The sequence below is a fragment of the Xyrauchen texanus genome, chromosome 16 (genome assembly GCF_025860055.1).
Source record: "Xyrauchen texanus isolate HMW12.3.18 chromosome 16, RBS_HiC_50CHRs, whole genome shotgun sequence".
In the NCBI taxonomy this organism is placed as follows: Eukaryota; Metazoa; Chordata; class Actinopteri; order Cypriniformes; family Catostomidae; genus Xyrauchen; species Xyrauchen texanus.
Genome location: NC_068291.1, coordinates 38,284,835 through 38,297,595, shown reverse-complemented (window position 1 = coordinate 38,297,595; position 12,761 = coordinate 38,284,835). Strand labels below are relative to the sequence as shown.

General features: G+C 36.0%; 2 protein-coding genes across 2 annotated transcripts; one reads left to right on the top strand and one right to left on the bottom strand.

Annotated features, from left to right (window-relative positions):
- Positions 1–993: 993 nt before the first annotated feature.
- nfkbiab (nuclear factor of kappa light polypeptide gene enhancer in B-cells inhibitor, alpha b) lies at positions 994–3,783 on the top strand. Its single transcript, XM_052145434.1, has 6 exons — positions 994–1,273; positions 2,234–2,339; positions 2,431–2,638; positions 2,737–2,825; positions 2,920–3,174; positions 3,274–3,783. The coding sequence occupies exons 1-6, from the start codon at positions 1,068–1,070 to the stop codon at positions 3,301–3,303; spliced, it is 894 nt and encodes a 297-aa protein (XP_052001394.1). The 5' UTR covers positions 994–1,067; the 3' UTR covers positions 3,304–3,783.
- A 1,392-nt stretch (positions 3,784–5,175) lies between these two features.
- psma6a (proteasome 20S subunit alpha 6a) lies at positions 5,176–11,552 on the bottom strand. The gene is made up of 7 exons (XM_052145433.1): positions 11,401–11,552; positions 10,681–10,775; positions 10,344–10,425; positions 10,053–10,208; positions 8,114–8,292; positions 7,917–8,011; positions 5,176–5,375 (listed from the first exon to the last, which is right to left on the bottom strand). Exons 1-7 carry the CDS (start codon positions 11,474–11,476, stop codon positions 5,318–5,320), a joined length of 741 nt encoding a protein of 246 aa, XP_052001393.1. The 5' UTR covers positions 11,477–11,552; the 3' UTR covers positions 5,176–5,317.
- Between the last annotated feature and the right edge of the window lie 1,209 nt (positions 11,553–12,761).

Here is a 12,761-nt window from a genome sequence, read left to right as displayed (position 1 = left end):
TATGTGAGAAGAATATCATCTCATAATGCTATTCTGAGATGCAGGTTGGCGCTGTTTTGGTGGCATGAGGGGGATCTACACAATATTAGGCAAGTGGTTTTAATGTTGTGGCTGATTGTTGTAATTGTTGTAAAAGTGAGTACACCCCTCACATTTTTGGACATTTTTACTTAGAGGTGTACTCACTTATGTTACCAGCGGTTTAGACATTAATGGTTGTGTATTGAGTTATTTTGAGGGGACAGCAAATTTACACTGTTATACATGCTGTAAACTCACTTCTTTACAAGTGTAATTTCTTCAGTGTTGTCACATGAAAAGATATAATCAAATATTTACAAAAATGTGAGGGGTGTGCTCACTTTTGTGAGATACTGTATATATGTAATATATATATTACAATTTATTAATGTCTAAATTAATAACCTGCGGATAATTTTTGTCATATTGACATACTGAAACACATTTTGAGTTTTATGCACAAAAGAAAAAAGGAAAATCTTGCCTTAATAACTGTGTGCTGATGTGATCAATGTTAGCTGATGTGATCAGTTATATGCTTTCCTTTTTACTTTAGTGCATAAAACTCAAAATATATTTCTGGGCCAAAGTGACTGTTTAAATGTTGCAATATCATCATTATGCATGAATTAGAATCTGTCAGCAACAATTTTAGAATGTATAAAAATTACCAAAATACACTTCAATAAGAATAAGATACTTTATGCAGTAAATGCATTTTGTCCAGCTCAAAAGTTCATTTTAAGCACCCCTCGCTAGAATTTGGAATATTTTTCAATGGGAAAAGTCAAACTTTCAGAAGGCCTATTACTGATCGTGTGTTTAATGAAGTAGAGAAAATTTCCCCAAACTCCTGGGCGCAGATGATTCCCAGTAGACTCAGTTCATGCGTCGATCACTCTGTGGAAATTCCCCACCCTGAGATAAGCTCCGCCCCTCTTATTTTCTTTGACTCTTTTAACGCTCCATTCCAAAATCTCTCACACACATAAGAAGTGCAACAAGCTTACTGTATTGAGCTTTACCGAGACAGCAAAACCAACAAAATGGATTATAACGTCGATGGCCGTGAATCCAAGTCTGGGAAACAACTCGCTTGCACCGATGACCGTTTAGACAGCGGTTTGGATTCTCTTAAAGAGGACGAATACGCGGATGTGGAGTCTGAATTTAGGCGGATGAATGTGGGGTCAGACGAGCAGGACATTCACTGCGAGCCCTGGAAGACATATTGCACCGAAGACGGAGACACGTAAGTGTTTTAATATTTTAAAAACACGCATATTTTTGCCCGTGCAAAGGCAATTCTTTGCATTTGACTTTGAAAGATACTGCTATGTTTAGTGCATGGAAAATAAACAACTTTTATTTCGCAGATAATTATTTATTTATGTATGTAGGTCCTATTCAGTTTTTAAAGATCTTATTTGAATGCAAATTATTTTAAAGTGCACAGCTAAAGCACACAAAAAAACCGTTTAGATTGCATAGAACTTTGTATTCATTTATGACATTTTTATTAATTAATATATATTTGGCCCATTTTGTTTTTCTTTGAAGTATTTTTGCATTACACTGAGTTTATTATTGCATTAGGGGCCGTTTGCACCTTATCAGATGCGCAGATTTTTATTTTATAGACGGATGTGTTTGCCCGTTGCGCCGCTTTTGTCTATTTTCTTCTTATTTTTTCGCTGCGTTTTTAGACTTCGTCTTAAGATGCAAAGTACTTCAACTGTATAAAAAAATATATATATATATATATATATATATATATATATATATATATATATATATATATATATATATGTGTGTGTGTGTGTGTGTGTGTGTAAAAATAAACGCGTTTCGTGAATTTTTTTAGTCCAATAACACTAACGGCTCCTTAATTAAAGCTCTGCTCGTTCCATAAGCAGACAGTAGTGCGCATGTGCAGGCACTCGTACAGTCATAATGGATTTTATGTAAACAGAAGCGCTTCATCAGTACGGACTGTTCTCTGGCACCGCGTCAATGTGGGCGGGGCTGCAGCAGCTCTGCTCGAACTTGGAAAGTCCCGGGCTGCGTGCCAGACAGTCAGACGCGCGAGTGTTGCGCATGTCCCTACTAGGAAGAATAGTTCTCTGCAGACTAAAGAGGGTTGTTGAAATTTGTTTTACTTGCATAACACTCCACAACTTTTTCTCACCATACCTCCTCTTTGTTTTTAAAGGTATCTACATCTCGCCATTATTCACGAGGCAAAGGATGCTGCATTAAAGATGATTGACTTATCCTATGACGACTCCTTCCTTAACATTCAAAACAACCAGAGACAGGTAAACACAAGCCCTAGTATATTGTTCAATTGTGGATATTTTTTTTTTAATGATTGAAATGCCATACTAAACATCTCCCTTCTCATCCCAGACTGCCCTGCATTTGGCCGTCATCACAGAACAGCCTCTTATAGTGGAACGGTTAGTGAAATCTGGTTGTGATTCTTCACTGGTGGATGACCGCGGTAACACTGCCCTCCACATCGCTTGCAGAAAAGGTTCCCTGGCCTGCTTCAGTCTCCTAACGCAGGGCTGCCCACAACATCTCACAACCATCCTTCAAACGCCAAACTATAACGGTAAGAGAGCGTTCTCAGAGTATGTTCTATTATAAATGACCTTAGTTTGGAGACTAGGGCATATTTGATCTAATTTGAATGTATTTGTACATCCACAGGTCAGAAATGCATACACGTTGTCGCCACACAAGGCTACTTGTCGTTGGTGGAAAACCTTATTCAGCTTGGCGCAGACATCAATGCACAGGTAAGAATTAGATGACCATGTATGATCAAGCAATTGAAATGGCCACATTGGAAAATACAATGTCTAAAGATGCATTTACTTTTTCTCGAAACAGGAACAGTGTAACGGGCGAACCGCTCTGCACTTAGCAGTCGATCTCCAGAATTCGGAGCTAGTTCGGGTTTTGATCAGCAAAGGTGCCGACGTTCACAGCTTGACGTATGGCGGTCACACACCTTATCATCTGACCTATGGCCGGGCAAACACAGAGATCCAAAAAGTCCTGTATGAGCTCACATCGCCACACCTAAGGGAACTTCCTGATAGTGAGTCAGAAGACAGTGATGAAGAGGATTACTGTGACAGTGATGTAAGCATTCCTTGTCATATCTTCAGTTTCCACTTAGGTATAAGACCTCTTAATTATGTTTTCCTAATTTCCTTGTCCTTTTTTTTCCTAATTTCACAGATTTATGATGATATTAAAATTATGGTATAGTAGAAACGTTTCAAAGGACCTCCAAAATTCTGTTGAACGGAGAAGGATGTTCTCACTCAAGAAGTTCGGGAACGTGTCCGCAGTGAGGCTCGCAGGGGTGCAAAACTCATCGGGAGCGCAAGCAGAAGACCGATGAAGAAGGAGCCCGGGAAAAGAAGACTATTTTTGGGTGTATTTAAAAAACAAACCACCCTAGAAGAACACTGGAGAGAGGCCGCCAAATGTACTGTTGCCTCTTTATGATGGACTGAAATCAACAGCAGTGATTCTTGAACTGTGATGTAAAATATTGTGTATACAGAAAGATTTATTTTTATAATAACATGTAAATGTGTACATATGTTTTGAAGTTTTCTTTTGTGGAAAGATAAATAACACACTTTAAATGAAAACCTTGAAAATTGCACTTTGTGTCATTCGTTGGAAATGCATGAGAATTGTTGTGCAAGAGAAAGAAGGGGGAAGTTAAATATCTTTTTTATGTCAGTTTTATGTCAGCTGAGTACACTGGAATTTCCTGTGAAGGAAGGGCCATTCAGAAAAATTTGGCAATGCTGAAAGTCTCCCAACTTCCTGGATTCCCAAAATAAAGAACGTTTTTTCCACAATACCGCATTATAAAGAATTGATAATGGTAGAAAATTAGCCAACGATATTCCCACCGATGACATTTAAGTATTCCTAATGTTAGCACATTTTCGTGAGTTTTAACCGAACTTAAAGGGTTGTACACTCAAAAATAAAACGTCATAATTTACTCACCCTCATGATGTCCCAAACAAGTATGACTATCTTCCATAGAACACAGATGTTTGGCAGAATCAGAAAATTATCCTCATTCACTTTTATAGCATTTTTTTTTATCCTAAGTGAATGGAACACTCTTACACCTTCTATTACCCACGGAACAAATAGTCATATAGGTTTGGGACAGTTATGAGTATTTTCATTTTAGGGGAAACTATCCCTTGAAGTCAGTGATTCCCAAACCTGGGTTTTATTGTAAAAGTAAGTTGAGAAGTGTGTGTGGCTTTCTTGATTTGAATACAAACCTGAGAATTCTTTTGGGGACTCTCCCTGCACATTTCCGAATGCGAGTCTGGACTGCACACCTTTTTAATTAGGAGATACTGCTCTGTATCTGCAGTCCCCAAGACACCCCTTAAAAAGTTCCATGCAAATGATGTAGTCATACCGCTCTATTTCAAAAGCACTGGAGTGCCAGAGTCGAGTTAGGACATACAGGGGCCCTTAACAGCTCCTTTAACCGCAGGGCTCACGTGAGTTTCAAATGATTCAGCCTGATCCGAGAAATTACGGCAAGGCCAACGCTTGGGGGAAAAAAAAAACAGGGCTTGTTTGCCTTCTTTCAGAAAAGGAAGAGGGTCACGGTAAAGCAAATCACACTACATCAATGCAAATATAATATCTAGAAGAAATTCTTAGTGAGAGTTCAACTTCATTTATATGTAAATAGAGCATGTGAAAACCAGACAGATATTTACTTGAAGCATTTACCATAGGTAAAGGAAACAGAGACCAAAGGAGTCTTCCTGATGTTTTTTTTTTTTTAAACAGTGAAGTACTATCTATTTATTATCCCTGAATGAGAACTATTGTAAAAGCAGGACATTGTTTCAAGCAGCAAAACAGTTCCTCTTAAAAGTTGGCAGTCTGCAGTGCAATATAGTGACAAAAATATAAAGACTAAACTTGTGGAGTCAGTTTCACTGAAATTGTAATGTTAATGCTATTTAAATGTAAACAAAATATATTAAATTAGATATAATGCAAAATAGCTGCATTTTCAGTAGTGGTTTAGACCCCAATGTATCAAAACAATAGTCAAGACCACAGTTTTCAAAAACATGATTTTTTTATTTTTTATTATTGTACTGTTGCAAGAAAAATGCTAAATAAACAGCAAAAAACATCAGTTGACCTGAATATTTAGGACATATGGTATTCATTCTCAAACATTTCTGTCACAGGATACAGACTCATGCAGATATTCTCAATCGCGCTCAGTGAGGGCCACAAGATGGGCGTCAATTTCAGACTCTGACAAAATTCTGAAAAATACATCAACATACATTATTAAGTACAAAATGAATATTCAGTTTCAAATGGTGTATTTAAAGGATTGTTCCATATATAATATAAGTTCTGTTTAATTCACAACTTTTTGTTTTGGGTGTTTATTAAACAAAAAAGTATTTAGATTAATCTTTTGTAAAAAAATAAAAAACATTGCGGTTACAACAGGAAACTTACCATGGAAGTGAATGGGGCCAGAACATAAACATTAAAAGAAACACACCCTTTTAAAAGTATAGCCACAAGACGTAAACATTATACGTGTTAACATGATTTTAGTGTGATTTAATCGCTTACTAACTATGTATAGTGAAATCCTATTAATCCTACGTTGTCATGATGACGTAACGCCGGTGAACGCTGTCAGGGGCGCCATTTTGTCCAGTGCTTATTATATATGTGTCCTTTGATACGTAAAAGGTATGTCATCTTCTCCATTGAGTGTATCTCCTCCACTATTGCTTTCCATTGTTCAGTCCGAGGTGGGTCAATCTTTAGCCAAGACCGAGTGATAGCCTTTTTACATGCAATCATTAGAATTTTAAAAAGATAGGTGTCATCTTTTTGGACCACCTCACCTGGTAGTAGACCTAACAAGAAAAACTTAGGGTCTTTAGGGATGTCATAACCCATTATCCTCCCAGTAATTAAAAAGATACTTTCCCAGAATTGTTCTAACTTTGAGCACGTCCAAAATATATGAGAATGATTGGCGTTCCTATGTCATTTTAACTTGATATTTAGTCTAAAAATGCAGCGCTCTGCGAGAGATCCTAAAAACACATGAAATGTGACGCAGTTGTCAAAAGACACCCATCTAGCGAATGTTTATATGGAAAACAATTGAAAAACTGCATGATCGGGTGCAAAAACACGTTCAGTCCTTGTTCCCTTGTTCACATGACACAGCATTACTCATGTAAGTTACCTTTCAAAAAGACAGCCTTTTCTTTCAGTTTTTTGTTGTTACATTTCCACTGTATCCAGTGCCGTTTGTTCTCTGTATTCAGTATATATCCCGATACTGCTTTACTGTGTGAGAAACCGCTCTAAATGATTCAGTGAGTTAGCACTCTGAACGAATTGTACTGAATCACGAATCGATTCAGACCAATTTGCAAGTCTGTTTGGCCAATTCACTGCAAAGAACTAACTCAAATGGGCATTGCTTGTCCTTTTAAAGAGCCAACAGAAATACAGGACACATTTCATGATTGAGGAAACATTCTGAGAGCAAATATTTTTCAGGTCAGTCGGAGCACACTGAACGCTGTAACATCAGTAAATCCCTGATTTTATCACACTAAAAATCATGTTAAAACATATAAATGTACACTTCTTGTGACTATACTTTTAAAACAGCAAATGTTTTTAACATTTATGGACCGGCCCCATTCACTTCCATTCTAAGTGCCTTACAGCAACTGCAAAACATTTTTGTAACAAATGTTTGCCCCTTTTTTTTTCTCTTCATAAACGAGTATTTAAAAAGTATGAGTCAAAATTATTTTGTTTGGTAATCAACACTGTGTTGCAAATTCTGTCAATTGAGTTTTCCTTGAATTGAACCAGGAATATTCCTTTAATAACATGGGGTAACAAAATGTTAGATAACCTTGTGCAGGGTTTCCCGCAGCACTTTGAAACTATGCCTGCCGCCTTAACTACGTCGTCAAAAAAATATATATGAGCGATATTCGCCGTGTTACTCTGTACTGTTTTCTCCCTTTCCATCTTTAAATATGTGATAAGCCTTCGTGTTCGCTTCAGTCTTGTTATCAGCGCGTTCTTCCGCAGCGGCGCCGAGCGTGTGTGTGTGTGTGTGTTCATCTGAGCCTCATTGGTCTGTCACTGCTCGTCATTGTCAGAATATTTGAGATGACCAATCAAATCAAAGTAGGCGGGCTTTATGTTCACAGCGCGAATTTTAGAAGAGCGACTCGACAGTAAAGGAGCGACTCGACACGCTTCAGTTTACGGTCGGTCAAGTGCGAGATAAGATGTAAGTTGCTAAACTAAACATTTGCTATTTGACAGTTTTTTTAGGTCATAAATGTTAAACGAATCACAAAAATAATCAGGCAAATTAATAAACCTTTGTCTATTTTCGCCATTTTGAACTGAAAATAAGCTTTGCACATTTTGACGGACTATTAGGTGTAATGTTATTACCTTGACAAACTAATACATCATTAAAAAGATATGACTCAAATTTCAGTATTTGTCTTAATTTGTGTCAGGAGTTATGCAATTCCAAATACAACCCCCGCCACCACCACCACCACCACCACCCACCACCTTAACTAACACATTTTCTGCGGGAAACCCTGTTGTGGTTTGAAAAACTTAAGTAGATAATCATATAAAAGCACAAAAATGTACTGCCTAGTACTAGTAACTGGTAATACCTAGTGGAGATTTTTCTCCATTTGTAGAGTATGGTTTGGTGGTTGTCATTCAGCTATAAGTGGCATGCAAACACTACATCCTGTTCTATTTACAGTGTATAAACTCACCTGAATCTGGGGTCCTCTGTAGTAACAACACCGATCTCCAACTCTGAAGGTTTGAAGTCGATAGCTAGAACTGTAGACATGCAACTTATTGCAGTCTATGAGGGTAGAAATAGTTAAATGCATGTAACAGTAAGAGAAGCATTTAAATGAAAGGCATTAATTTCACCAATGATGTATCAAGATGAAGTCAATCATACCTCTACTGTTTGTTCAAAGGTCCAATCCAATTTCTTCTTCACCTTTTTCTCCAGGAAGCTTGTGGCTTCTGTTTGCTTCACTCCAGCAGCAGTGGCCTTGAAGCCACAGTAGTAGCCTGCGGGGTCACATTTGTAGACCTGCGGGCCCAGCTCCTCATCCACACCAAGCACAATCATACCTGACATAGAATTTTACAATAGAGGATATTGCCAAGTATTTATACTGATACATTTAAATCAGGCCATTCATAAAAGTGTTACAACCACAAAAATTTGTAGTTTGTTATTTTTAATTTTAAAACTATGTTGGAATGTTAGGAATGGCAGTACTACCATACTACTCCTATTAGTGTGCAGTATGTAGAATGACTATTATGCAAAGTATGGAAAGTTTCAGAATACATTGAATATACCCAAATGATCAACTACATCTGCAAAAATGTGCAGTATATACAACCCCAATGCACTGTGTAGAATAATATATACCACATTGCAGTGCACTCAACTTGACCTACCATTTTGAAAGTTATGAATTAATCTAAAAGGTATATCAAGCGATCTTAACATCCAATTTACGACCCATAATTTGACAAGACGGCCAACACAATTTTTTTTTTTTTTTTACATATTTATTTACACAACATATGCAAAACTATACAACTAAAACTGGGGAAGCACCGATATGTGCCGATATAGGCCAATTTTAACAAAAATCGTGGGCCGATTCCGATATTTTGCCACTTAACTTATTTTATCATTAGATCATGACTGTTTTACTTTGGAATTATGTTTAAAATGTACAAAGAGGTACAAAAGGTTTTTCACTGTCTAACAATTAATTCTTTCCATTTAACATGGTATGGATCTGTTGAACACATGACAGGCCAACATTTTTAAGAGAGCCACAATGAAAGATAAATAGAAGATGAAAAGAAAAAATAAGTAAATATGATAACATGATTATTGATATAAAAAAAACATTACTTTGTAATTCAAAAAAACATTTGCACTTCTGTTTTTGCAGTTCAAAACAACTGCCTATGATAGAAAATTACAAATTCATTCTATGCATATGTTTGCCAACTCCACGTAAATGTCAAATACATCATGGAAAAATACAAATTTTAAACCAAAGGTTTAATTCTGTATTATAGTGTTAAAATTAACAATGGATAATGTCATCCAGACCGCTAGAGGGTGCCGCTTGCTCACACAGAGCTGACTGAAGTTCTACTTTACTTCAGTCAGCGCCATATTGCGAATTCAATCTTAATTCGGTCAATCACGCAGCATTAATGGATATCATATCGATATCTCAGAAGTCAAAGTCTGCTGGTTTCAAAGAATTTTAGATGATTTCCCTCATCACGTAGCCTATAGGTAAGTGCTACTTTCACAATGATCACGTCCGATTATGGTGGTTTTTCCGCATTAACATACGAATGACAAAGAATACAAATTAAATATCACATGATCTTAGGAGTGCCAACCTTTCTACAAATTGTAGCTATTATTATTATTATTATTTCTGAATTGTGCATTTAAATTCAGAATTTGTACAAAGTGTTACTAATTAATTATAAATCAACAATTGGGTTTTCAAATTGGCATTTCCATGCTTTTAACCGATATGCTGATGGTTTTAATTTGGTCAATAACTGGCGGATAAATATCGGCAAGCTAACTAAAACCATATTTAATTCCATGATGAAAATTAAAATTCGTATACATGTAATGCATTAAGGTCATGTGGCAATGATGTGGAATACTAAAGTGAAAAAGTTTATTTCTGCACACAGCAAACTGTTAAACATACAATTTTTGTATTTTTTATTTCATGCAGTATACAGTGTATACTGTGGTATGCATTACGTTAGTATTCCATTCTGAATATACACTGCATCACCTTGAAGGGACCAAATGTAAACCTTATACTTACAGCAGCCCAGTGGCCTCATCTCTGCGTTCTGGGTGTACACCTGCGAGATATCAGCAATGCGCTTACAAAGCATGTCCACTGGGATCTCATAACCGTATTTATACTTCCAGTTTGCCGCCTCATACCTTGCCCTCTGCACCTGTGATCTGCTGTCAGCTTCAGAGAGAAACATAATACATCACATATAGTGTAAAATAATACTTTGTTTTACATTTCACCAAACAAAGAGCTAACACTGGAAATGTAAACATTAACTTAAGGTGGAGAATAACAGTGTGGAGTTAAGTTTACCTGTCATCCCAGACATCACACAACCAATACTTTCTGTTATTCTGAATAAATGAGTGACAGTGGATGCATCGAGCAGCTTATCCTGAAGGCGGGAAAAAAACAAGAATTAAAAGAGAACATTTTATTAAAAATATACCTTAGCTGAGAAAACAACAAAGTACATTAGTACTGATAGCAGTTGTAATAGACCAATTTATAATTCATACAGCTGATATTAGTCACTGATATGGACTTTCCAACTTTTGCATATGCTGGATGGAGATATAATTATGCTGACTTCCTTGCAACCGAAGTTAAATTAAATGTAAACTCCAAAGCAAAACATATCGAAACTTACTGGAACTTTTCTTTGCGTAATTACAACTGCACAGTCTTTCCCACGAACAGCTACTGATGTAAGACCTCCTTGATTAATGGCTTTGAATGCATATTCTGTAGACAATACAAAGAACACATGATCATTTTGAATAATTTAATCAGAAACCCATGAAACCCATCTCTCCTACCAATTTCACAACAATAGTTTCCTGAAGAAAAAATATTGAAACATATTATTAGCCAATGTTTTGAAAATAATGCAATACACACTATGTACAAAAACATATTTTTGTCTATATGCAACATATATGCATTTAATATACTAAAGATTGACTGCCTTTGTTTGCATGTAAAAGGACAGAACCGAGATTTTTCAATGACAATCTAAAACCAGTTTCATGTGCGTATAAATTAATTCATTAATCCCTGAGTGCACAGACATAATTTTAGACATGAAACTGAAAGTGAATTCATGCATATTATTATAAACACTGAGCTGAATCTATCATTTTTAAAGCGCTCCTTTACCTCAAGCACTTTACTAATTTTAAAACGTGAGTAGATTGTAATATAGCGAATTCCATTCTACAAGTAATTTATGGTTGTTTTAATTTAATTATTTGTTTTTTTGTGCCCAAATATAAGTGCATTGGAAATAGAAACTTCAGCATGATCCTACTGCAAAATGACTGAGCATATTCTTTCGATTTCTCAAAATAACTGTTTAATCGATACCCACCGACTTGATAGAGTCTCCCCTCTGGAGAAAAGATGGTGATGTGTCGATCAAACCCCGCGCTCGAGCCTCGGGACATACTGAGACAGATTTAATGTTTAACACAGAAGTTTGTAAACAGATCAAAACACAGTGTTGTTTAACACCGGAAATGATAACGCCGCCTTTAACATTCATGTCCGGGTGAGATTACGTGTTGCTCTCACAATGTTACTTCACAGGACAATTTTATTTTATAGTAATTTTTCAGCAAGGATGAAAACCAAAAAATATTCTACTTCCAATTTTAACTATAAACTTTTATTTTATAAGGGGGTCACAATTAGTCTTGCCACTTTCGAAGTTTTAAAATAAGGGACACTTATAAATTGAACACCATTTATACGTTAAACATATATTTTAAATTGTTCTATTATTTGTCTTCTTTATCTTATTTATTTATACAGTTTGGATGGTTTATACATATTTTTGTTATATTTATTTTTTAATAATTGTATTTATTTATTGTTTTATTTCCTCCCTTTACCTGTACCTGTCTTTATGATTATATTCATAATTGTTTTTGATCTTATTGAACATTTATATAGAAATAAAAAACGCCACCATTTTACCACGATTTGTGGATTTTACCACCATTTTCAGACGGTCCCTTACCACACCCTCCACAGTACTATCACGTTTTAGCACAATTTGTGGACTTTTCAGACGGTTCTACCCACCATAGCCAAATGTCCAAATTATATCAATGTTAAATTGGGATCAGCTTAAATACGGGATCAATTTATCTTTAAATATGGGACGATCAGGTATTTTAGTACCTGAGAGGTGACAACCCTAGTCACAAGAACGCACATATGGCTTATTAAAAATGTTTAAAATGTAAAATTATCAAAATATGGTTACAAACATGTCCCTTGACATTCCAGTCATGAAAAACACCATTAAAAAGGCATCATTCTATAACATAACCTTTTATTTAAGCAAGGTAAGTGAGGCCTTGCTTTATTGTTACAATATCAAGCCATGTCTATATTCACAATATGGCACAGCCTCGAGTGTCTTATTGCTTTTATAGAACGGTCACCACAATTAAAATATTAAGGACAGAAATGTTCATTAAAATGTTATATTTTGTAAGTAAAATCCATAAATGCCATCCTTCAGCCAGAAAATTATTCTGCCCTTGGCAGTAAGCAGTAAACAGAAAGTTGGCAACAATAATAAATGCCAGCTATGGGTGCTGCAGAGTGATACAAATAGATGTTCCTTGAAGTGGTAAGAGCTGTGCATTATCATGACTAAAGCACGGCTGTTGACCAATCAGCATCCAAGAACTGTTTAATAATAAATTATATGAAATGGAT

Coding starts and splice junctions, on each gene's coding strand:
- psma6a (XM_052145433.1), bottom strand. CDS start 11,476: ATGTCCCGAGGCTCGAGCGCGGGGTTTGATCGACACATCACCATCTTT. Junction 10,776..11,400: donor GGGGAGACTCTATCAAGTCG/GTGGGTATCGAT, acceptor TATTGTCTACAG/AATATGCATTCAAAGCCATT. Junction 8,293..10,052: donor GATGAGGCCACTGGGCTGCT/GTAAGTATAAGG, acceptor ATTCTATGTCAG/GTATGATTGTGCTTGGTGTG.
- nfkbiab (XM_052145434.1), top strand. CDS start 1,068: ATGGATTATAACGTCGATGGCCGTGAATCCAAGTCTGGGAAACAACTC. Junction 1,274..2,233: donor TGCACCGAAGACGGAGACAC/GTAAGTGTTTTA, acceptor TTGTTTTTAAAG/GTATCTACATCTCGCCATTA. Junction 2,340..2,430: donor TTCAAAACAACCAGAGACAG/GTAAACACAAGC, acceptor TTCTCATCCCAG/ACTGCCCTGCATTTGGCCGT.